At 38.0% G+C, this 26,906-nt stretch overlaps 1 protein-coding gene across 2 annotated transcripts; it reads right to left on the bottom strand.

Moving 5' to 3' along the window:
- Positions 1–329: 329 nt before the first annotated feature.
- On the bottom strand, positions 330–23,875 carry LOC588874 (trithorax group protein osa). Of its 2 annotated transcripts, XM_030992305.1 has the most exons (15): positions 23,673–23,875; positions 22,022–22,399; positions 12,648–12,776; positions 11,166–11,320; positions 9,996–10,211; positions 9,216–9,291; positions 8,647–8,790; positions 7,740–7,891; positions 6,487–6,804; positions 5,944–6,076; positions 5,004–5,155; positions 3,867–4,058; positions 3,090–3,474; positions 2,206–2,723; positions 330–1,247 (listed from the first exon to the last, which is right to left on the bottom strand). In XM_030992305.1, exons 1-15 carry the CDS (start codon positions 23,689–23,691, stop codon positions 1,101–1,103), a joined length of 3,114 nt encoding a protein of 1,037 aa, XP_030848165.1. In that variant the 5' UTR covers positions 23,692–23,875; the 3' UTR covers positions 330–1,100. The 2 variants fall into 2 exon arrangements, with proteins under 2 accessions (XP_030848165.1, XP_030848166.1); XM_030992306.1 differs by lacking the exon at positions 3,867–4,058.
- Positions 23,876–26,906: the final 3,031 nt, after the last annotated feature.

Genomic DNA, 26,906 nt, shown 5'->3' with positions numbered 1-26,906 from the left:
GGATGTATTATAAGCACTAGAAAATTTAGCCCCTAAAACATTTACCGGTGCTCCCGGTATATTTTGATAAATATCAAATAGCGCCTACGGCCGTAACAATGGTAGCTGCGACTATGAACATTTCAGAATATGTAGTTGTGATATATAATTTCCAAACGGAAATAGCTAATCGGTTGATTTTATTCAAGAAACATTGTTTTATAGCTTATTTAATATCTTGACCTTGAGAGGCAGCTTTACAACATAAAGAGTTCATTATTTACAATTTCATAACTTTAGACTCAATTTCAATCGCAACAATGATCACTGAATATTGTAGGATCGCATATGCTTCCAATATGTTCATTTGAACCAAATTCATGACCCCATACCAAAACTTTTTATTACCTTTAACATACAGAAATGTGAAGTGTATTACCGGTACATATATCTCATCGGTAAAAAAAAATTGCCTGCGTCGTCATATCTGAACAAGAACCCTCTGCATTTCTACAAGTACACACTCACTCAACTTATATTTCAGGTGAAAACAAAATATAACCACGCAGCTTTTGACACAGTCTTTTCTCTGCAAGTCTTATATTAGATTCACTGCAGATATCCATATACCATAACTCCTGAGTCGTCACTTGTTTCTGCATGCTTTGTCCAATTCAAGCTTTATCACACTGGTGCACGGGGAAATCAATCCAAACAGCTAGAAGCAAACTGGACCAACTTTGATATCTCTTGGTGCTGTAATCATGGTGTAATAATGAAAACTTGGAGAAGTGATCCCTGGACAAGTGGCAGTCGGCATTGCCAATTTGAAGTGATGTCCACGCGGCATGGAGAGATCAGATGTCCGACCATCAAGGCCTTCCTGGAGGTGGATGGGCAGGGAGCGAGCAGGGAGTGATGTCCATGCAGCATGGAGAGGTCAGATGTCTGACCATCAAGGCCTTCCTGGAGGTGGATGGGCAGGGAGCGAACTGGGAGTGATGTCCATCCAGCATGGAGAGATCAGATGTCTGACCATCAAGGCCTTCCTGAAGGTGGGTGGGCAGGGAGCGAACTGGGAGTGATGTCAATGCAGCGTGGAGAGGTCAGATGTCTGACCATCAAGGCCTTCCTGGAGGTGGATGGGCAGGGAGCGAACTGGGAGTACGCCCTCGTGTGTCAGGGAATCGTGCAGTGACTGGCATCTGAGGCGTCCTAGGTCTCTGCAGTTCGGTGAGTCCACCCTGATTGTGGTTCCCAGATTTGTTCTGGAGAAGGAAACAGTGAAGTGTCAGTCGTTGGGAGTAAACTCATTTTGAGATCCGAGCTAAAAAGCAAAAAGGTGGGGAACGGGTCCCCAGACAGGAATTTTCCCCACCTCAGAAATTGAGTGCATACGTTAACAGAAGTTAAAGGCAGGCTTTACTACTTCAGCCAGAAGGGATTAGACCACCCAGCAAGCCAGCGAGGTCACTGTGACAGGTGGCTATCTCATTAACTCAGCTCTCATTTAACATAAGAAAAAGAGGATCATGGGGGACCAACAGGCACCGATTGGGGAAGTTTTCTGTATAGAGGGAGCAAGTAGCTACAAGTAGGACAGTGTGCCTTTAAGATCAAAATCCTTAACTAATAATGTGACGGAAAAGACAGTAAGGCCTACTGCTTTTAATTCAACTAAAAAAAATTGCTTCTCTGGAAAAAAAATGACAATGACAATATAATGAATTTGTTTACAATGATAGCTAAATATGCAGAAAGCAGTCAAACAACGTCACCACAAAGCAAAATAACACAAGGCTACCTACAGCATACAATACGAACATGTTGATCAGACTATTACAATTACAATGTAGGCCTTATTGTCTCTGTGGTTGGGCAGTGATTGATACAAGCATTTTTAAGGACGATCGAAAGGCTCATCGATGTTGACTGCTTTAATATCTTTTCCTTTTTCACAATATCTTAGGCCAGCCATAATTTTGCGGATATTTTGACAATTAATGCCTATCACATTCTAATTGTAATAGTCTGATCAGCATTTTAGTATTGTGTGTGGTAGCCTATCATAACTTGCTCAGTTGATGTTGAGTCATTGACTTCCATTTCTGAACACACTCAGTATAAATCTTCTTTTGGGAATGTTTGACTAATGTTTGTATGATACTTCATTTCCTGCATCCTCTGTTTTCTTGTTACAGCATTTTTTATTTCCAGTGCACTGACCTGATTACCCCTTGGGCTGATCTGGGCCGGCTGGGGCGATGAACCTCTCGGAGACAATTTCCCCCCTCCCCCTCCTCCTCCTCCACCTCCAGAGTTACCCCTGTCTAGCAGCATGCCCCCCTGTGGTGTGGCCTGCGGTAGGAGGGATCCCGATCCTGGAGCCGGCAGCCCCCCTCCTTCCCCTCCTCCTCCTCTACCATCCCTAGGTGTGACTGGAGGAGCAGGCATACTGGGCCGTTTGGGTTCCCACGACACTTCCCACGCCCCGTTCCGGTTCTGCTGCTGATGCTGCTGCGTCTTAGGCATCCCGCCCCCAGGCTGAAGGGGTGCCACCTGGGCTATTTCTTTGGAGGCGTGGGGTTGGTGGTGGTTGATGGGTAGTTGGGGTGAGCGGTTGAGGTTGCGTGGGGTAGGAGTGGGGGAGGGTGAGTGCTGGTTGTTGGGGGCGGGGTGATGATTGTTGGGGGTTGATGGATGACCTGCGGGGGATAGGAACCCTGGACTAGGCGGCCTTAGTGCTGTTTAGAAGAAAAGTAAATGATACATCAGTTGTACAATTTGTAAAATATCTTATTTAATTCAGAGTTCAGAATGTAATGAATTAACATATGTACACTGATAACGAAGAACTTTCTCGAGTCTCCTATAAACTAAAGAAAGAATAAATGTTGAAATAAGGCCATTCAGTAAACTCCACGGATGAAACTGGTTTGGTACAGAAAGTGTATCTAAAGTGTATCTAAGAATTTACATGAATGTATTCTGTAAAAGCCGTAATGCCACTAAGTAAACCTAGACGTACTCAGATTACAGTGTCATCTTTTCTCTTAATTTTGATGAAATCAACAAATATATAAATGAAATGAATTCTTATTTCTGCTTACCAAAATCCGGTTCCGGTGCATTAGTCGGCGATCTGATTGGTGCGATGGGTTGATGAGGAGCCGTGAGTGATAACCCTTCCTCTTTTCCTCCGCCAGCACTACCTTTCTTCTTCTTCTTCTTCTTCGCCTTCCCTCCTGTTGTGGTTAACCCTGCTTCTGGGAGGGCCAGGGGTAAGGGTTGAGGAGCCAGAGGTAAGGGTTGGGGAGCCAGGGGATCACCCAGGGGAAGGAGACGACGGGGTGAGATGGCTGTTAAAGCTTCAAGCGGTTGGGGTGGCAGCTTCTTTTGCTTCTGTTGTTGCTGCGGCTGTTGCTGTTGTTGAGGAGGTGTTGTTAAAGGAGGAGATTGTGCCCCTTGAAGGGGTGCTTTATTGAACGGTGCAATCTAAGTAAAATAGAAGAGCATCAAAATAATAAAAGACTTTCTGCTCTTTGCAAGTTAATAACTTAACAAGTCAAACATTTAAAAGCATTGAAACTTATTCATAAGATAATGGATTCTAATTCCTCAACATATATAAAAATAAACAAGCTGAAATTCAACTTTAAAAAAATCGGAAAAAAGAAAAATTGTTCGTTTCATGGTCTACATATTACAGATCCTTGGAAGTAGTTTGATAAAAGAAACTCGATGAGACAATTGTTATTATAACTCTAACTTAAGTTACATTCAGGTAGGTCACATATATAGGTTTAAGGGATTCAAGTCTGACCATTTTTTTTGGTCAGACTTTTTGTAGCAGCTTTGAGATCTGTTTTAATGTTTGTTTGACTTACCTGAGGCATGGGTGGGGCTGATGGAGATGGGGATGACGGCATGGCATGAGATGGAGATGGAGGTGATGATAATGAGTGGGGTGCGCTGGAAGGGGCCAGAGCCGGACTGGGTGGGCGCGGTGGCATGGGAAGCTTCTGGTTGACTACCACTTGACCTGATGGGTGTGGTATCCAGCCAGGACTTGCGACAGGCTGGTGATGAGGATGATAATGATGAGGAGGATGATAATGATGAAGATGATGATGATAAAGATGTTCATGATGATGGTAGTGATGGTGATGGTGATCATGATGGAGGTTTCGATGGTAGTGGTGGTAGTGATGGTAGTAATGATTATTAAGGATGGGATGGTTGTGATGATGATGGTGGACGTGGTGGTGGTGGTCATAATGATGACGGTGGTGATAATAATGGTGATGATGATGGTAAAGATAATAAAGAGAAGGAAGGTAATGATGATGATAATGATGGTGGTGGTGGTGGTGGTGGTGGTGGTGGTAATGGTAATGGTGATCATTAATAACGATGGAGATAGTGATGAGTCGAGGTGGTATTAAATACAATCATGATGATGGTAAAGTGATGTATTTACATGTAATATCATTATAGACAGTTGTGATGAAAATTATGATGGAAAAATAAATACATGGAGAAATAAATTGATAAAATAAAAAGCTATGAATATAATATTGATGAAATCTATATTGATAATTATGAACAATGCATGGCATATATGAGCATGAAGCAACTGTGACAAACATACATGTATATGGATTAAGGCTATAATGACATGTTTTCCATTGATATAAAAGCTATATTGCTTACTGCCTTTCTACACCAATAGTCCATCAATTTTATTTTTCCTCCATTGCTAATTACTAGTTATTAGAGAAGAGAAGAGGCCTACAAATGTTGGAGCCTCATACATGCTGTACTAAATAAAGCATGAAAAGGGCTGATAAAAAGAAGTACCAGGGCTTAAAATCAAGCTCATTGATGAAAACCGACATGTTATTTTCACAGGAACCTGCATTAACAATCCCCATAATTGAAAAAACACCTGCATATAAAACCCAAATTTATTGAGTCCCTGGGGTGGGGTTGGGCGGGGGGGGGGGGGGGGGGGATGAGCCTACCTCTTTGAGCCTCTCACTGACCCTCCCTTCCTCCTTAGTTCCTTCCTCGCCCTCGATGTCCGAAACATCCATGCCAAAGTTGATGCTTTGTTCACTCATGTCGCTGACCACGCTCCCTGACCGCCCTCGTGGAAGACGAGGCCCTCTCGTCACTAAATCAATAAGATAGAGAGCAACACACAAGTTGAATACATACTTCCATAATTACATATACAGACAGTCAAACCTGCTTTAGTGACCACCTGTCTACAACAAGCACATTTTATTATTTCCCTTGAAAATGGTTTCTCATTGCAACACGTACTAAAGGAACCTGTCTACAAAGACCACTTGTTGTGTTCTCCTTGAGTAGTCGCTGTAGACTGGTTTGACTGTATATTATGAAACGGTTCTTTCTTCTGATGATCAATGTTATTTCTTCACATTTTTTTTCCAGTTATGTATAAAGCTTTCTTTTACAAACCCAAACAAAATAATTGATCTTTTATATATCTTATGTTATTGCCAAATCCCTTGCTTGTTAAAAATAGACAAAAATAAGTTTTTATTAAACTATTTTCTCCAAAACAAGTCTATTATAAGAAAGCAAATTTTACCCGCATATCAGAGGGATTTGCTCATGATGGTTTGTTTTGTATCAGAACGATCAAACATGACAGCCACATAAAGGAAGCATAACAGAGTCGATGCAGAACATCTATGAAATGCTAATATCATGTCTGAGAACCATCTACAAGTATGTGTCTTATTAGGAGCGTTCTAGATTCTCTTATCTTGCATGATAAATTCAGCAATTTAGGTATCAAATTTGAATGCATTGTACATTTGTTTATTGATATTTTGATAATGTATCCTATATCAGAAGCAAAAAAAACTGTGCTCCTCCTTGTGCTCGTGTAGCATCATAAGATAAGGAAGTGAACTCTGATGATAAACCTACCTTGTCCTTCTTTCTCAGCGGCTATCTGACTAGACGGCTGCATGTCACTATTAATGATAGCGCCCTCTTGTGATTGCACAAATTCCCTGTCTGATGGTGGTTTGTATTGCACTACCTCCCCTTGTTCTGAGTCCTAACAAAGCGAGAGAAATAAAGAGATCATTTCCATGAAACATTGCAGAAAACATTTGCTGAAATAATCATTCAGATGAAAGCAAATAACTTGTAAGATAACGAACTTTAACAGCAGATAACGGACTAAAATAAGCATTTTTTCTTTGGATTATTATTCATTTTTAACCAGCAGATTACCCTCTTTCACGGCAGAGTTTATTCTAATTATACTATTTTGAGGACACTTTATATACCCTCTATAATAACAAGTTGCCAAATAGTAATATATTCTATCAATTTATCAAATACTTTACACTACTTTTCAATCAATTTTCAATAATTTCCATAATTCTTAGAATGCCTAGAATTTGATGAGAAAAGCACAGTAAAAATGATTAATTGATAACATGATATACATTTACTACTTACCACAGGACTAATAACGATGTCACTCTCCAAGGGAGCACTCCCCCCTTCATGCGCACAATGGTCTGGCCCATCCAGTGATTCTTCATTTAACTGTGTCTGGGGTGCCGGCTGTACCATTCCCATATAGGGGTGCGTTGGTATGCTTGGTGAGGGGCGTCTTGGACTATGCCCTCTCTTGGGTGGGGGTGGTGCTTGGATGAAGGGGCGGGGCTGGTGGGGAGGGGAGGGTATCCTACCCTCATGATCTGGTGAGAGTTGTTGACGATTTGGTTGTGAGGACGGATTGTTCCCTGAGTTTTGTATTGAGTTATTATTCTCCTGCAGGAATAAAACATTAGAAAGTACAGTGTATAAATGAAAACGACATGAATGTGACTGCATCTTTAGTATGCCTCTACCTGTCTGTATGCCCAGTTAAAAATGATCTTATGACCTCATAAACCCAAAACTTTTCATTTAATTTGTTCATGCTTGTACATACTTGAGCCAAGTTTGATCAACATTGGTTCAAGTTTTGGTAAGTTATTATGATAAGATATATTCTGGGAATTTTAGCACTTTCATGAGCCTGTAATTTTTCACCTTTGACCTCTTACACCCAAAATCTAATCAGTTCATCCTTGCATGCTCATACATACTAAGCCGAGATTGTTTTTGATTGCTTCAATGCATTTAAATTTATCACGGAAAGAAGGAATTTTTGGTATTTTTTAAACATTTAATTAAATGTATATAACCCTGTGACCTTTGACCTTCAACCTCCTACACAGTACACCTGAAATCTAATCAGTTCCTTTTTGCATGATCATTTATATTTCATCAAAGTTTGCTTTGAATTGGTTCAATACTATTAAAGTTAAAGCTGTAAAAAATATTATCTAGCATTTAATAACACGTTTATGACCCCGTGACCTTTGACCTTTGCTGCCCCAAAATCGTATCAGTTCTGGTCAAAATCCGCTCAATGGTACTTGAATTATTGCTGTAACAAAAAACATAATGCCTCTAGCACCACCTTTAGTGGCGGAGGCATAACAAGGTTATCCAATTCACAGAGGAAGGATAAATACATCAAGAAGCCAAGACCTACGGTCATCTTTCGGATTTGGATTCATGATGGCTTTACCTTACAGGCAGTTCGTTTTAAGTGGGGTTGACGGTATGTGGAATTCATGATTACATTTCCTTACGCATATGAACTAGAAGGTCAGCTTTTATCATATAGTAGATACAATCATGAAAGGTTAACATACCTCTTTTGCTTTATGTCGATTCCTGCCTCTGCTAGGAGCTCTTTCTCTGGGTGAGTGATACGAGTCAATGATCAACTTACAGTAGTGCAAGTCCTTCTCCTCGGCATAGTCCCACGCAGTCTTTTCTGAGCTATCTAATCTGTTGACATCGGCTGTTTAAACCAACAATTATACTAATAATGATGACTGTATCGTTGACTAAGATTAATGTCTCATCGAGGAATCACAGTACTGTATTTTTTAAATATTGGAAATTAACCTTAATGACTAATTTTTTTCTCCCATGTTTCTTTCAGACAAGAGTCACTTACTTTGTTTTCATATGGGGGTCTTTCCATTTTCCATATTTTTCATATTATCCCATCCCCACGTTCCTCTTTCCTTTCCTTCTAATGTTCCCCAAAGCATGATTATGGAAATTCAAATATTAGGTCAGGGTTTGGGTGAGAGTTACAGCTGGGAGAAAGAGAAAAAGGAGACCATGCCAACAGGGCTCCATAGGGACAGGGGAACACAAAGATCAAATCCTAGGGTGGGGCATGAAAAAACCCAATCTGGCAATCACATCTTAAGGATACATTAAGTATACATCAAGATAAAAACCCAAAATACATCAAAGTCATCATTTAATTGTACTCCACAAGCAAGGTGCTTACAGCCATAAAAGACAAATGAAAATGCATCCTTCACCCACCCCCCCCCCTCCCCCACCCCTCCTATCATGTCAGAGAATGTTTAAGGAAAAGGGCATTTGTAAAATGTGAAACCTTTTTTTCCTATTGCTTGTAACAGTTGTTTTTTATGATTATAAATAATAACTTGTGCCTCCCCCCTTCAAAAGAAATCTGAGATCCACCACAGATCAATAAATTACTGGTATAACATTATAAGAGATTGAATGACATACCTCCATGGTCAAGAAGAAAGTTGACCACCTCCCCATGTCCACCTACAGTGGCGAGATGAAGACATGTCCTATTCTGATGGTCAGTCTCATTTAAACAGTCAGGGCCGACCTTTGACACGATCAATCGACATGCATCAAGAGCACCTGGAAAAGAGTAAGACACACACACACATACATACATTGTAAGAAACCATTATATCACACAAAAATATAAAGTAAAGATGATACTAATAACAGCAACGACAATGGGTGGTGCTTGTACAGTGTTTTGGTTTGTTTTGTTATACATGTGAGCGAAATAAATATCCATCTTGAATATACATTGGACAAATTAATCAATCAAACTGAATTGAATTGAATTGAATTTTCTATGGAATGTGCAAGCAAAGTTGAAGATAAGTGGCATTATTTTCATTTATTAAACTACTCACTTATTTGGTTGATTAATGATGATGAAAGTAAATTAAAACAAAGCTAATTTCGATCAATAAAGAATACATAATTCTGAATAAAAAGTCGATGTTTTCATCTTCTTTCGGTCCAATGAACGACAAGATGTCTAATGATACCTAATGAAGCAGCGAGGTGGATAGCTGTCCTCCCTTCCTTGTCTTTTATAGCAGCCGTAGCAGGACTCAGTAAACTCTGAAAGCCAAATGATAATAACAATAATAAATTAATGCATCAAGTAACGAATCCTCAATTATAATCACATGATAATGTTGAATGCATATTTGTTTAATATCACACTTCTTTAAACTGGTTTAGGAGAACCAAGGAGAGCACATTTTGCTTCCAGATACAGATAAATGTGGACAAACAGTGAAATTGATAATCCTCACATGGGAATGTGTACATGTATTCACTGTGGAATTTCTGCATTCCTGGACAAAATTTCCAAGAGACTCAAAGAGACTATAATATGATTTATGTTTAAGTGATACATTTTACTCTGGAGAGGAAAAACTTTCATATAGTTGGGAAGAAAATTTGATTGTAATAAGTATCTTCTAAAGATTGGAAAAAAAGGTGAATCATTATAAACAAATCTATCAACTCTATAGTTGCCAAGGATTAAAACCTCTGACTGGCACATTGCTTGGAATATATAGTAACTGTAGGCTGCATGTGTGACAAAGGATGACTGCGGCAGTCCACTGTTTGTTGAATTGGTCAACTAAGGCAGGTCAAGTGTTTAACAATATACAAACTATCTCTGAATCAACCATATATTCTTGCTTGCTATAATTGTTTCATTGATATTGCAAAATAATTCTAAAAAAGTTAAAAAGCATATTTAATAACATGTAAACCAAACTTCTACACTAAATGAAGCAATAAGTACATACATCCAAGCATTCCAGTGATTCCGATCTCTTCACGGACCAATGAATCCACGTCCTTTCCATCATGTCTCGTTCAATCCCATCATGCTCTTCCACCTTATGCTGACCTGCTGTGATGAGGTCAAAGTGCGTCTTATTGTCAACGTGACACGCCCACATGGCTGGTGTCAGGCCGTCACGGTCCCGGGGACTTCTGTTCACAACGGCCTTCAATAGCATCTTGGGAAAGAATGCAAAAACATGTCAACCATGCAAGTACATGTACATGTTAATTCAGCAGTAAAACCTAATTCAAACCTGATCCCTAGCCCTAATCCTAATCCTAAACACTTCTCCAATATAGTAGATGCACCTACATGCATGTACATCAAGACACTTTCCATCAAAAAGCAGTGTAGCCTAATGGAGTACAGCATCGAACCCTTATGTTAATCACACCCTAACCCTATCCTAGCCCTTTCCACTTCTCCAATATAATGAAAGCACTTACACCAAGAAACTTAATATCTGGGCCCCGTCTATATGAAGAGTTGCAATTAACTGAAACTTATTTTCGAGAGATAAGAGCCTGTAAACCTGCGATTGATTGGAGGACTTGAGATTGATCCGGATCAATCGCAACTCTTTATAAGACGGGGTCCTGGAAGCAATGCAGTTCAATGAAATAGAGCATCAAAAACTTATAATGCTAACACTAACACTACCATACCCTTGTACAATGTGATCAATGCACTTACATCTAGCAGTCTACATATGGAAGAAGTGCAGCACAATCATACAACCTGTATGACATAAAATCACTAACCCTAATTCTATTTCTCTCCTCTTAATCTCCACTTGAATGAATTGACTTCCATAAAGACAATCTATATCAGGGAGCTCTGTATCCTACTTTAAGAACAGAGCAAACTCTAATCCTAAACTTAACCACAACCCTAACCAATAACCCTAACCAATAACCCTAACCTTAATCTAATCCTAACCCTCCCCTACCCTAACCAGGCCATTCTGTTCTCCAACATAATAGATACACTTTCATCTAGAAGTCCATATCTGGGAGCAGTGCAGCATAATAAAGCATAACTCAAACCCTAATGCTAAACCTAACTCTGGCACTGACCCTAATTACCTACCCAAACCCTACCCTTTTTGCATTATAATGAATATACTTACATCTAGACAGTCTATCTCCGGGAGTAATGCAGCCCAATGAAGAGGTGCTCTTCCTATGTTGTCTTGTATCTCAGGATCAGCATCATGGGCTAAGAGCCTCTCTAACGCCTCCCAGTTCCCACCATGCACTGCAACATGACAGGCTGTGTAGGTATCTACCGCAAACAAACAAAACCAAGAATTATTTATGAGCATGAAATATTTATGATCATAGGAAAGTGTTATTACAATTTTCTTCATCTTCGGTGGGAGTTCCTTCATTCATTCATCAAATCAAATAAACACTGTCATTCACAGTTATAAATCAGTTGGTGCAGAATCAATTACAAAGTCATCCTAGAGATGGACTATTACAAGGCCTCTGTAATTCTACAGACCTACATGTATAGTCCCAATAGTACTAACAATAACCAAGAAGATGAAAACTTATATACTTGTATATAAACTGTTAGTAAAAATCTTCTTTTTTTTTTTTAATATATAAGGAAGGTACTTGGGAGGCAAATCGCAGAGTTCCCAATTTGCATTTGACTAATCACGTCTTTGCATTTTCATAGCTTTCTTATACTTCATTGAATTTTCCCATCCCTAATCTGTTTCCCTGTTACTTGCAGTATAACAAACAAAGGTCCTATAGGTAAATCTTAGAGTTGCCAATTTGAATTTGATTTTATTACAACTAAACAGTATCATAACTTTATTATTGTTCATCAGATAATCCTCACACTTTTCCTATTCTGTTTCCTCAAACAAATGTAATATCAGGATGAATTTGTCCTCTTTTTTTAATGAGCATGGAGATACTGGCTCAAATTCACAAAGGAGGTTTGTCGACAAACCTAGGTCTACATGTATATGCGTCATATGACACGTTTCGATGCGTTTTTACAAACGTTGGTTTGTAAAAACAACACGTCAAAACGCGTCATATGACGCACATAAACCTAGGTTTTGTCGACAAACCTCCTTTGAGAATTTGGGCAATGGAGTGTCAAACAAGCCTTTGAAGCATATTTCAATATAAAGTTAATCATCAAACAGAATGGTTCTATTAGATAAACAAGACTGGCAACTGGCTGGGCCGGAACCGCCATGATCAAGGACAAGCGACAAACTGGTGCGGGTTCATGTATAACATTATGACATCAGTCGTGGCACTGTGCGTAACAATGGAATGAGCATATATAGTAGCGCGTGAATACTGCACTGGTGTGTTGGCTCAGTCAGTAGAACGTCCGCCTCACAACCGGGAGGTCGTGGGTTCGAACCCCGGCCGCGTCATACCAAAAGACGTTAAAAGACGGGAGTTGCTGCTACCTTGTTTGTTGTTACAACAATATGGGATAAAGCAACGTTGATCTGGTGCTGCTCAGTGGCCGCCGGGCTCACGATCAATTGGGCAAAAGAATTTTCATTTTCGGTTTTTAAACTTAATAAAATTTGGAGAGGACTTTAAAAGATTATTATTATTATTATATTTACCTTCTGATCTCGCACTTGGATCAGCATGTGCAGCGAGCAAGACATCCAAACAGTCTAGTTTGTCATAGTGAGCGGCGTACATCACAGCGTTACGACCTAGGTCATCAGAGGCATGCACACTCATCGGTTCTGTCGACAGAAATATAAATAAATTACAAAAGAGACTTGAAAATAATCAATAAATTTAAATAAATTTCTTAGTACTTTTCCCCTATTTTTGAAGTGATTATCATTTATCAAAAGAGGAAGACGATAATTAAAAAAAGAAATAGATCACAAGAAGTTATATAAATATTTTTATTTTCTAGAAGAAGAAAATTATCCATAAGTTTTTAAGAACTCTCGTACATGTACCGGTACATGACGCTTTCATGAAATCATGACAAATACTGGTCAACAGATTGTAATCATTAGACAATATAACAATATTTATAAACTTCAATTAAATGGAGATCCAGTGGACAATACAGGTATTTAAAAACATGATCCAGACATATTAAAAAGGAAATTCTTGGTGAAATATTTTTCAATTTTGTCAGAGTTAAATCCTTTTACAATTTACTTTGATAATAGTCATTTTTAATTTGGTAACCCCAAATTAAATTGCATGAGGGATGTGGCCGTAAAATTTTCAATTTTTTGAAACTTTTGGCTAATTTGTATAAAATGTACTAAATTTTGGATTCTATGCTACACATTTTGAAAATATTTTATAAATATTCATTCAGTCACATAATAACAGAATATTTGTTCATTATTTTGGTAAAAAAGTGTTACATGTAAATCAAATTTGATGTCTCTTCTGCATTATTTTCATTTGCAAAAAAGTCAACTTGAATTTCACTACCCTTTTTACACGTTACCAAAGCTCACCATTAGACAAATTTTAAGCAAAATAAGAGCTAGCATTTAAAAAAAACTCTCACTTGGGAACATACCAAACAATGAGCAAAGATTTGTTCAATTTTGAAAGATATACTGTTCAATATACCTGACCTCATGGAAAAGTGAAATAAATATCAAGACAAATTAGAGCTTTTTGTTAATAACCCATAGGAAAGTGAAAAGTATGCCGCAGACCTGCCGCAGACCTGCCGCAGATCTGCCGCAGACTTTTAGTCTGCGGCAAAGAGTATGCCGAAGTATGCGGCAGAAAGAAATTTTGCTGCAGACTTGCCGCATACCAGTATGCCACAGGAACAGTCTGCGGCAGATCTGCGGCAGGATGAAATTTTGCTGCAGACTTGCCGCATACTAGTATGCCACAGGAACAGTCTGCGGCAGATCTGCGGCAGGATGAACCTTTGCTCCAGACTTGCCGCATACTCGTATGCCACAGGAACAGTCTGCGGCAGATCTGCGGCAGGATGAAATTTTGCTGCAGACTTGCCGCATACTAGTATGCCACAGGAACAGTCTGCGGCAGATCTGCGGCAGGATGAAATTTTGCTGCAGACTTGCCGCATACTAGTATGCCACAGGAACAGTCTGCGGCAGATCTGCGGCAGGATGAAACTTTGCTCCAGACTTGCCGCATACTAGTATGCCACAGGAACAGTCTGCGGCAGATCTGCGGCAGGGCGAAACTTTGCTCCAGACTTGCCGCATACCAGTACGCCACAGGAACAGTCTGCGGCAGGTCTGCCACAGGAAATCCCATTAAAGTCTAATAGGGCCAATTGAAACCAATCATCTCATGCATATTCATTATTACTTTACACGTGTGACAAAAAAATACATTTATCATGATTTGTTAAGCAAATTAAGACAATGCACATCATTTTTGTGATTTCTATTTTCCTTTTGCCATTATTAACCAATAGATTATTTTGTCTGATCATGTTACAATTACATTCACGTTTAAGCAATAGATATATTGATTACTAACCAAGAAACTATGATTACTAACCAAGAAACAATATACATATTTAGTATATATATGTGTACGAGCCTGTGACACTTTAAATGTTACTCTTGAATACACTTCAAATGATCAATGTGATGAAGTTAATACAATTGAGAATAGAATATACCTAATTGGTAATATCGATATATATTGGTATTACCTAATTGGTAATATCGATATTGCCAATATTGATTATGAAGTATCAATCAGTTTATCACTGGTTCTTCTACATGCATACTTTATTGCCACGTACTGGATATGAAAGAGTATGCGGCAGGTCTGCAGCAGGTCTATATGAGATATGAATATTTATGACGAAGAGTCTGCGGCAGGTCTGCAACAAGTCTGCGGCAGACCTGCATGCCGCAGACTCTTCATCATACTGAAAGAGTATGCGGCAAGTCTGCGGCTTCTATTGGTAAATCAATAATGATAAATCAAAATCGATTTTAGCAAGTGTCCACCATAAAAAGTATAGACTCTTCATCATACTGAAAGAGTATGCGGCAGGTCTGCAGCAAGTCTGCGGCAGACCTGCCGCGACTCTTCATCATACTGAAAGAGTATGCGGCAAGTCTGCGGCAAGTCTGCGGCAAAACTAATTTGCATGTGAAAAAGATGACTGTCTGCGGCAGGTCTGCCGCGGGAGTATTAATGATCAGACTTTTGCAGTATGACACAAACAGACACAATGGTGTGAGATACATGTACAGGTAATCTTTCAAATTTTCTTGAAGGGCAATAATGGAGTAAACAAAAACTTGAGATGAATTTCATATCTATAGTGACTGCACTTGATAATCAAAGCATGATTTCACTTTGGTCGGATCAGCTCGCCTACAGTGTAACCCCTTGCGGCTTTGCCTAGTGACTAAAAACCCCTTGGACGTTAAAGCACAAACAGTTGAGTTACAATAAAGCACTTGTCCTCTCTGCCTGATTCGATCAGCCACATATTTCATAATTTAATTTGATTACATAAAGTGCAGTATGTTGATGGACATTACTTACAACAGACTGCCATCTGCAAGATACATGTAGATTCACTTCAGAGTTATACGGTACATGTAATTGCATGCCTGTGGCCCAATGTTGGTATAATGATGGAACTACATGTACATGTACATGTATGCCATTCATATATTCCAAGTATAATCCAGATTTTATTTAACAATCGATTACTATGAATTGCAGCAAGATGCTAAGATTAATTCATATGTATTTGTTTGTCCAATGTACGTTCAACATGAATACTTGTCTTACTTACGTGTAAAATAAATGCTCAGACATATAAGAACATAAATAGGATTCAAAATATGGATACATGTTGGTGATGACAAAATAATAAAAATACATAATTTTGATTTTTGTTTGGTCGTTTGTGTCATTTCCTTGCATATAAATGAAAATTAGTAACCACTACACTGTATACACATCAAAATTTCAGCTTTTAAACTGAGTTGAAGTATATTGGAATAAATTTGATTAACAAGATATTTTAGAAAGTTATAGAAAACTACTGAATTATAATGGCAAATGGTGTTAATGATTATGAATGGTTCATACTGTAACATCACGGATAATCATCCATGTGATGACAATGATAATGATTAAATTCAAATCAAATCAGTCCAATTTGATATGTACACAGTATACAGTAATCTATTAATCATAATAAAAATATATCACAAGGAATATATACTGATGAATATTTCTATTATTGATTCTACCTATTTTATAATGAGAGTTTCCATGAATTCCTCATGATGTACTGTAAGTTCACGAGAAACACTGAAAAGGGGACATTTTCTGTGTGCTTTTGTACTGCAGAAAAAATGGACTCAGCTGCTAATTGGAACTTGAGATAATTAATCACTCTTCTTGTACATTTTTTTTTCTTCAGAGCAGCTAGTAATGTGTACTTGGACATTCATTGGCATCACTACAGCACTCAATCATCTTTCCATCATAACCATCAGATAATTGATGATCTAATTTACTTCAGGTCTCCTTGCAATCAAGGGCTCATTGATGGAGACCAAATGAAGCGTAATGAAAATTGTCAGCTTTCAGCTGGCTGGATTGTTTACATCGTTCCCCATGGCAATGGCCCTGGCCTTTTAATTCATACTCGATGTGTGGTGAAAGCGCTGGGAATGACGGGATGGAGGAGAGAAAAGAAAATAGTTCAATATTACAGTGACGAGTTCCACCGGTTCTTATGTTCCAATATCAGATGTAGCATGCTTGGAAAAGCTTTTGTGTGTATTGATTAATCGGAAGCACCGACCTACCACTGGTTTGCATATATAAGAGAATGTTCAGTGAAGCTAGAGCAATGCACAATCTTAATCTCACATATGCCAGCACCAAGACTTCAAAAGTACATAGCTGTATCATATAAACTGTAAACTCCTTTCTTGATTGCTTGAGAGGGAAGATAGGTTTCCTCAGTTTGTTCTTATTTATTCTTATCAGAGTTTATTACATTATTTGTTTAATAGCCTCAATTAATTCTGTTCTCACAGGAACAATATACTCTAATCTGGCAAAATCACCTTAAATATTGACCCCCTGGATGCAGTGATTAAAATGTTGTGTATTAGATCAGAATACTGCAGTCATAGAAAGGTCAATACTTTTGAAATGTGTACATATGCCTCCCCTAGTCAAAATAGAAAAGTCTAAAAAAATAGTGTGAGAAAAACACGTAGAACAAAACAGAATATACTCATTATTTATTTACTTTTCTATTTTCAACTTTGAATATATTTTAAATCTATATTTTGTTCCAAATCCTTAACCTAAAAATATGTTATTTGTTGTTTGTTAGTTTGTTTTGGGGGTCTACTATCCATTTTTTCCCACAAGAAAGTAGTATAGTTTCCTAATTATTATCATCATACAAAATATACAAATAGAAATGCAATAAAAATATTGAGAAAATAGCCTACAAAATATTTTATGCATGTTAAAAATGACCAGGATCATCTCTAACAGTTGCATTTGATTTTGCATGCAATTGTGTCGTGGACACAATGATCTATTTGGTCAGAGGGTACTCATTGCTCCAAGAATAATAATACAAATTACTGGCATATAGTTATACAAAATCAGACTAAACATGCTAGTCTTTCACAGCGCAAAAAAAGAAAAGGGAGCAGTGAGCAATTTAGTTCCCAAAAGCTCCAAAAGGGCTGAAAAAGAGATCTCATACAAACAAGGAGGGAATGGCTTTCTTAATATCGCTATGAGAAAAACTCACTTTTAGGACAATATATTTCCTGAACGAGCCCCTACGAACAGAAAATTATTGTTCATACTCTTTCACACATTTATTTCATAAAAATGTGGCTATAGGAGGCTTACATCTAGAGGCTTATGGGGCTATTTCAGTCTTTACAGGGGCAAATAGTTCTTAGCCCTAATGAGCATGAGCCACTCAATATCTAGTACGCTAAATAAATTGTTGATTTAATAATGCAACTACTATGATCTCTTATCAACAAGGGTTCTCATAGAAAGCCATTTCTTCCACTTCTAGCATCCCCATACGACAGATATTTCAACAAAAAAGTGAGGCTATCGGAGGCCTAACACAGAGGGCTGGGGATATTCAAGTCTTAGCCCTATTGAGCATGGGCCACTAAATATCTACAAATTGTGCACACAGTGTGTGTGGACGTGTGTGTGGACAAGCACTGAATCCAATGACCGGGGTAATAGTATATCTGTAAAGTGCTTGTCTACATGTATATAAGCACTTTTAAGCAGAATATTATTATTATTATTAAATTAGTATGCTACATGAACATACAATTTCTATTTAGTAAAGTACATGTTAGTCGTTACAGCTACTACTAATTATCAACAAGACCCTCTAAGAAAACCATCCCCTCCAGGTCTAGCATCTTACAATTATCTCTCTGGAACTGTCACAAAGACCATAAGTGAATCCTGCCCTACTTTATTGATTTCCTGAACACTATTGTTAGGTGTTTAGCCCCCAACTCTCTATTCTTCTTCAGATTAGAGCGCTAAGCAAGGATGCACCGTGCTCAGAGGAAACACACACCTTCCAAGGGTGGTTTGCTTCTATAGCTGGAACAAAGCCTTAGTTTCAAAGGCAAGGGTCCTAACTGTCCTTCGTTTAAAATCAGTGGGGTATGGTAGTCCCCTTCCAACTTATCTGACCAGTGGGGTGTTTCACAAAGACTAAGATCGACTTTAAGTTAGACTTAAGTATGGCAGGCTGTTCATGCTACCATTTGCTCTCACCATTCACTGGCATTGGTCTCTCAAGGGACGTACAATTTAATCATGGTCACAAATCTACAGAATTTACATTTTTGATAATTCATTATTGAAGTAAAAAATATTATTTATAAATCATAATGGTGAGAGCAAACAGTGCCATAGTTATGTAAGTCCAACTTAAATTTGATCTTAGTCTTTGTGAAACATTCCCCTTGATTGTTTACCATGAGGTACAATGTAGATGTCTTTAGACAAGTAGAATGTAAGCAAACTAATGATAATTTTCTGGATCTTTCATTCCTCAGTAAACTCTGCTATTCTGCATTTTACTAAAATCAGTTTGCATGTATATCCATTATTGTAGCTTCAAATATTCAGTGTAACTGCAAAATTCCTTTGATTCTGTGAGAATCTATGTTTCACTTATACTTTATACTAGTACCATAAATCAAGGTAACCTTAAAGATTTTTTATCAAATAACCATCCCATTGGTGCTTCATGAACACAGGGGAAAAAGGGCAAATTAGCCCCCAAAATGCCAAAAAGAGCCCCCGAAAGTCATAAAAGAGCCCAAAAAAAAATTGCATAGAGTTCAATGTAAAACAAAATAAAGAGTGTTATTTTCATGCAAGCAAGTTTGAAAAGTAGCCTCCCAAATTTTAGAGTATTTTTTCCCCTGCATGAACATAGATTTTTACACTCTAATTATCTCTGCTGAAACCAGGGTCAGTCAAAGAATACAATCAATAGTTATACACACACTACCTTGAAAGGTTTCTTTTCTCCTCCTCGCGAGCTCATTTGCATAAGTACACTGTTACAGCAAATAGACTGCTAAACAAGTTTGTGCTTTCTCATGAGCCAGCTATTAAGTGCTACTGTTTAATGTTGTTGGATTGAAATTGTGTGTATATAGCTGCCACCATTGTGGTATTGTCAATTAAGCCGTGAAATACATCACACCTTTCATTATGAGCACAGTAATAGGCTTTAATTGCAGAAACAATTTACAATCAGCCTTGTAATAATATGTATGAACCACATACAGAGACAATGAACCTGTACATTTTAAGGTACTATGAACACAAACGAAGTTGAAGCACTTGTAGTTGTCAGCTTTCACAATACCACAAAAAAGATAACAATTTTTCATGAAATTAAAAGAGAAAAAAAAAGTTTGATGATCATCATGTTAGTTGACTGTTGTAATTATAGGCCTTTACTAGACTAGCCTTTACACAATTTGAGACTGGTCCTTGTTACTGTTTCTCTACAATTATGCATAATCACATAATCTGTGAATTCTAAAATTAACATTACTTTCTATCATACAAGTAATCACTTACATGTACATGTATTTCAAATCCCTATAAAGAACTCTTGACAAATAAGAACATACAAAACATCCTAGAATGAAATCTCTTTTTTCTAATATAAAATTATAAAAGCAAAACGTTAATTTGTTAAACTGCATGTACTAACCTCTACATCAATTTGCTTCAAGAAAAAAAAAGTCTCATTCTAATATCAAAGGCAGATATTTAAATATCTGGAAATATATGTGACACCATGCATTTGATATGATAGCTCTAGCTTAGAATGGCAAAATAATTCATCAATACCGGTATAGAAATAGTACTAAATTTATGAATGACTTTTTAAAGACATGCATACTAGCCAAAACAGCCCCAAAGTACTATCATACTCCTCTACATGTACATGTACATCGCTACCCAAGGAAATCTCTTCTTTACCCCTCCAATACCATTAAACTTTCAAATTTTTCAATCAAAAATTGGATTTCAAAAGGCAAATGATCTAGAAAAAATGCCACATAATTATGCCCCTGATATCACTATAATTTCTGGAAGAAAGACAATCTACAAACAAATTGAAGATTTTTTAAATTTGGGTGGTTTAAACCACCTAAAACAATTAAAGGTAAAGACCAGTATTGGAAACGCCCCAATTTCAAAAAATGAAATGGAAGCTCTTATTACCAATCATGTGAAAGAATATGTTATGACTAATACATGATGATAACAATTTTGACGGGAAACCGCCTACTAATTGATATATTTGGTAAATTAGTTTATCTACATGGTCTGTGACAGATAAACGTTGAGCACGTGTGCGTATAGTCCCATATACATCTTTCTGTGTACAGACGTGCTTGTAACTTTACGAAGACTGGGCCATATTTCTTATCATTTTGATGATTCCAGAACCTTGCAGTACACACCAATACTTTATGCTAGATGATCAACCTTTTTTGATCGATTCCACAACGTTTCTTTCACAATGCAATCGCATGACCATAACTGGTCTTTACCTTTAAAGGAATATGAAAATAATGCGCTGCAAACTTATACAGTCAATCCCCAGCACCTGCTAATCCATGTCTATAAATACAAAAATTGGTGCGTGCATAATAAGCAATGCATAGGGTCATTCCAATCTTTGAGTTTGATCCTTAGAATTGCTCATTTTGTATGACTTTGGTTTTATTTTAAAGATGAGATTTTTTAGTTTCCTTGTCAATGGCAATTAATGCATAAATATTATGTCCGCGAGAGGATTGGAATAGATATTTAGGGTTGGATATTGGCAAAAAGAGATTCCTTCTTCTTTTTTGCTCTCCAGCGCAAATCTTCACCATTAAATTACTATTACATCAACACCAAAAATGATCAGCTGTAGAATGAGTAGATTTTTATCTTTTCATTGGCATTGGGTAAGGATATTATGAGAGAAAAGTACTAATGGCCAAAAGTTACTCAAAATATCAATATTTTTGTAATGGGTAGGATCATTTTATTTTAAAATCTATGGATTATGTTAAATAACGAAGATAAAATGAAGAGCAAATTGTGAAGAATCGACACAATTGCATTCTACCATGAAAAACTGAAGATAACGCTCTCTATCGTCACAAAAGCCTGATGCTGCAAAATCACTCTGGAAATCATGCTCAGTTCAGCTACATGTACCGGTAACGCAAATCAGTCAGGTTTGCGAACAAGATGCTAAATAAATCTTCACAGTGAGCCTGGGGTCTGACTGTATGTTTATCTACTCAAAAAAGGAAATTATTTTCATAATTCATACTCTACTGTATGTAAATTTACAGTTTTTAGTGACTCTTTATCCTTTACCCATACCAAACATAGAAGACGAGCCCCCCCCCCCCTCTTTATCATGGTTCCTTACCCTTCTCAATGAGCTGCTCCACCAGCTCCTTGTCTCCTTCCTTAGTAGCCTGGAGAATGAGAGGCATCATGGGTAGCTCCTTCCCATCCAAAGGCAGACTCACCCGCAACTGATTGGTACGGTCCGTGCTCACCCACTTCCAATGGAAGCGGTCGGGATCATCTTGGTGCAGAGAGGAGGGGCCGCTCCCTCTCGGAAGGGACTGGGCCAGCTTATCTCCACCACTTCTCTCCTTCTCCTGCAGGAGCCACACAGTCTTAAAGTATTTCTTCATGTGAAGGAGCGCCAGGTTGAGGTTGTCCCGGAGCTCCGCACATTCCGGGTCTTCTGGGAGCTTCATCAGGAACTCCTTGATGAAGGAAACTGCCTTCTTGAAATCTGAAATTCAAGAAATAGTAACAGTAATTTGTAGGGCTGAGCTGCATGGGGTTAAAAAATGGTTACCCGGGTCCCACCTGATAGCTTCGGTTCCTGGGTAAAAATATAAGATACCTGTTTACAAAAAACAAACCCATGATGTGATGTCTTTAGCAGTCAAATTAGGCTAAGTCAAATAAATCAAGGTATATTCTCACATTGAACATTTTTTTTTAAATCCATGTTTGGAGACGTTTGGTGAAATTATCATGTCTCTGAAAGTCGAAAACTTGTGTAAAAGTAAATAGAGAACATACCGGTATATGAACTGTAATTTTCATTCATGCAGGATGACAGAATAAAGCACACACAAAAAATGATGTTGGAAAAATTAAACAGTCTTCCAAGTTTCTTCTCCATAACATACAGATGCAGACTGAATACTTTTGTTTTATTTATATTTTCTTTAAACTTAACAGTTAACACTGCATCGATCCTTCTCTTAAAAGCTGATATTTACTTTGTAGGCCTAGATCTAATCATAAGTTTGTTATAGCAATAATAGCAATTATTGTACTATACCAAGGCGCACACACAGAATTTCAAATCAAGTTTCAAATTGGCAATGCGATAAGATTTTTTGTGTAGACCATATGTAATTGCCTTTCAGACAGAACCAACATAACATCACAAACTCTCAAAAGTGTGCATCGTTTTAGTAATAAATTGCACGTTAGCTCGTTATCATCAGAAACACATGAAATGTAAGCAAATCACTAACACTCTGGTATCAAATTTTTACAAATTCATGACCAACCACCATGCGCGCCCCTATAAATCTATAGTAGTACTGTAAAGTTGAACAATAAATGTCTACATGTATCCTAACTCCGGGAAGCTCCAACACCGGCGTCGCAGTCGGAGCTTCCCGGAGTTACATGTATCCAAGTTGTCTTGATCTTGGTGACTATCATATCACTCCTACAAAGTACAATGCATGAAGTAAACCGTAATCGGTATGGCCATGACATGGGTCGACTCTGTACTGTAACAAGAACAGAAATGGTGGCCACGCCACGAACCCCCAGACGAAAAGCGAAGGGTGTTTACATACAATCACCGGCCCGGTAGATCTTAGACCGAATTTTCCGTCTCTTTCGTTCGTTAGCCTCTTATTGGGGTAGGGTCGGCTCTCTCTTTAGAGCCGACCCTACCCCAATAAGAGGCTAACGAACGAAAGAGACGGAAAATTCGGTCTAGGTAGATCTACACTGCTTAAAATTCTTTTCCTCACCTTTTCCTTTGATAGCCATGATGATATCACCTCATCTCAGAATCTGTGAAGCAAGCTGAATGCGACTTTATGCTAAAATTAATCCAGGATTCCTTCCAAATTGCGATATTTTGAAAAAATTCAGCCATGATCGGAGAGATGCAGATCCATCGTCAAGTAATTGGCGTCTCGTTGATGCGGGAAATTCGCATTCGTTATTTACAAATTACATATTGTGTTATGGACGTAGATGGAGGTAGTCACTGCCTTCTCTTAGTGTCCCTTTATAAAAGGACACTACCTTCTCTGCCTTCGATGCTATACCTTCGATAATATGACAAAATTTTATAGGAAAATTTACCTTAATTTAAATAATTTCTTCCTACAAACTACAATCATTCCTGACCTACTGTCAATAAACATGACACACAGCTTGAATTCTACTCATAAATCACAAGTCATTATTATATCCAGAACTGATTAAAAGATCGGATGAAAAAGTTACAAAATAAATAAATAAAAGTATAAACAAAACGAAAATATAACGAATTATAATCAGTAGGCCTACATACGTGATATCAAAGAGACAAGAAAGGAAATCGAGGTACAGAAGTACGTAGCTGAGGAGATGAAGAGAGCGAGAGTGAGAGGCCGGTGAGAGGGAGGGACAGGGAAAAGATGTATAAATACTAATATGAGGGGAAAGATCAAATGTGAGCAGAGAAAGCTAGAGCTGATAGAGAGAGAGAGAGAGAGAGAGAGAGAGAGAGAGAGAGAGAGAGAGAGAGAGAGAGAGAGAGAGAAGTAGAGAAAAGTAAATTGTAGATACTAGACTGAGACATTCTATCCGATATTCACATGCATACATACAAGTATTATTGCTAAAAAGTACAATGGAAATAAAGATTACACAAATGCTTGAAATGTACAAACTGTTTGCATATATAGCAGTATGACGTTATGTGTTCGGCCGAATTTGACAAGCGAGATTATAATTATAAGACATTTATTGTCATTTAATAGAGAGAAGGGGGAATAGGGAACGATGAGAGACAGAAAATAGAAAAAATAGAGAGGGGACGGGAGGAGGAGGAGGAGGAGGATGAAGGGAAATATAGATTATTAAGGGAGGAAGACCAGGGTAAGAGAGAGAGAGAGAGGAGAAGGGGAGAAAATGTATGCAAAAGAGTTACATTTACAGCAAATATGAGAATTAAAGACCGAAACATGATTATACATTCCAGGCATGCACGTTTACCCAAGCAAATCCATTGTCATACTCATTTCAAAGCCCCTTGCACACTAGTAGTAGTAACAATGTAAAAAAGTGTTTTTATATGGTCCGTTAAATGAAGGCGTGGCTTATTATAGACCCTTATCTTGTACTGAGCCCTATGCTGAACACTTTGTTGTTATTGTTTGAATTCAATCGTAGTTTCCACTTTATAAAGTATATATAGCTCAAAAAGTTATTCTTACTTAAAAGGGGAATTAAGAGAATACAACTAGTGATTATGCAGATTATTGTATAGAGTATACATTTTATGGAACCCTTATCTGCACATGGACACATAATGAAACATAGCGCAAATGCCAGGTGAGTAAAGGGGAAATTCCCTCCAGGCCACGCGCTTCATTTGATTGGGGATTTCCCCTCGAGAACAAGCGCGCATATTATGTATGCGCATGCATACAATTATTTAGGGAATTACCCCCATCTATTCAAGGACACACTATCGTTGCCGTTTGCGGCCCCCCCCCCCCCTTTTTCTCTTTCTCTCTCTCATTTCTTTCTTATTTTCTCTATTTTTTCTTTCTTTCTATTAAAACTTAATGAGCCTATACGGCCGTGGTCGATATAAAGCAGTTAAAAAAGAAAACGTGTATTTAAATCAATAGCAGGAGGATTAAAGACTAGACTTGGTTTCAAAAATTGAAACATGGAACATTAAGGTTTTTCTTTGTTAGGCAGATAGATATTCAGTAAACCAAAGACCAGCGGGCCGGTTATCCCGACTATCTGCGGCGGTTAGACACGAGTTTACCCGGCAGCTAGGTTAATTTCTGAAATCCCCAAAATATGAAAAAATGCTCACAAATTAGCACACTGTCTTGAAAAAGGTACCCCCCCCCGTCCCATTCTCGGGGTCATGGAAGGGCAGAACAGATATTCACTTGTGATAACATTTGATCCGCCCTTGTCAAGCTGACGGGTAATTAGAAAAACGAACTTTCTTAAGAATCCATGACCCATTTAACATGTTACCCCCGACACTGCCAGATAACGATATACTTCGGTCGAAAGGTATCTGTGTCGAGAGGGGCAAATGTAAGAAAAGCCCAGGCCCTCACGGATCATTAGAGTCAACAACCTAGTACGGTGCTCCCAGCACGATCGACCCCTCCCGGCCCCGCCCTTGTTAAAAATATGCTTGTGGTGAAAATGTATTGTAGATCTATAGGGGCACTTTCAAATCCATGAATATATCTCTCAAATTATTTCGAGTTATCTGAATGATAAATTCCGTGTGTAAAATAACAAATTAATATCAAAGCTCGAAAAACAAACAAACAAACAAAACTTTAGCTGTAGCTAGTCACTGAGCTGTCCATGTTTATACACTGACATACGACCCATTTAGCTGATTGGGAAATATTATTTACACGTATACGAGACTAGAGAATCTTCAAGATAATTGTCAGAAGCTTCAAGAGACCGAAAGTGTCGGTCTTGTGAGCTCTGGCCTCCAACAGAAATGCTTTTTAACAGGGATGAAAATACAGTGAAACCAATTGCTTTAGCGACCACCTGACAACTATTTTGAGCAGGGGCGGTGGAGCAACTTTCAAAGAATTCAATATAAATTCCGTTTATTCACATACTATATGAGGAGGCGTTAAAATAAGTTAGTGAGAGGAATTTCCTTTTACTGTACTATTTTATGACACACACTGTTTTGTGTAACTTCCTTAAAACAGTTGTTTTGTGATCATAATGTATATTTGTCATTAAATACTTTTTTATGAGTAACATAATTATATCAACTATAAATGCGAGCGACCATAATGAGTGATGTTTGAGGAGAATAACAGAAAAAGGGTTCCGAAGTCGGGGCGCATATTATGGAGAAAAGAAAAAGAGGGTACTTATTAGGTAGTACTTATCAAAAGGTAATAGGAACCTAATATTAGAAAAGAAAAAATGCGCGTGTCAAAGTAAACAAAAAAAGGGGCAATTATTAGAAGTGCAAGGGG

This window comes from Strongylocentrotus purpuratus, unplaced genomic scaffold (genome assembly GCF_000002235.5).
Source record: "Strongylocentrotus purpuratus isolate Spur 01 unplaced genomic scaffold, Spur_5.0 spur5_scaffold_2, whole genome shotgun sequence".
Classification (NCBI taxonomy): Eukaryota; Metazoa; Echinodermata; class Echinoidea; order Camarodonta; family Strongylocentrotidae; genus Strongylocentrotus; species Strongylocentrotus purpuratus.
Note: the sequence above shows the minus strand (reverse complement) of the source record. Positions and strands in the feature narration are given on the sequence as shown.

Bases quoted from the DNA above. Each gene is read 5' to 3' on its own strand.
- LOC588874 (XM_030992305.1), bottom strand. The intron at 9,292-9,995 runs GTATGTACTTAT...TTTGGCTTTCAG, and splicing joins AATCACTGGAATGCTTGGAT to AGTTTACTGAGTCCTGCTAC. The intron at 7,892-8,646 runs GTATGTCATTCA...TGGTTTAAACAG, and splicing joins CTTTCTTCTTGACCATGGAG to CCGATGTCAACAGATTAGAT.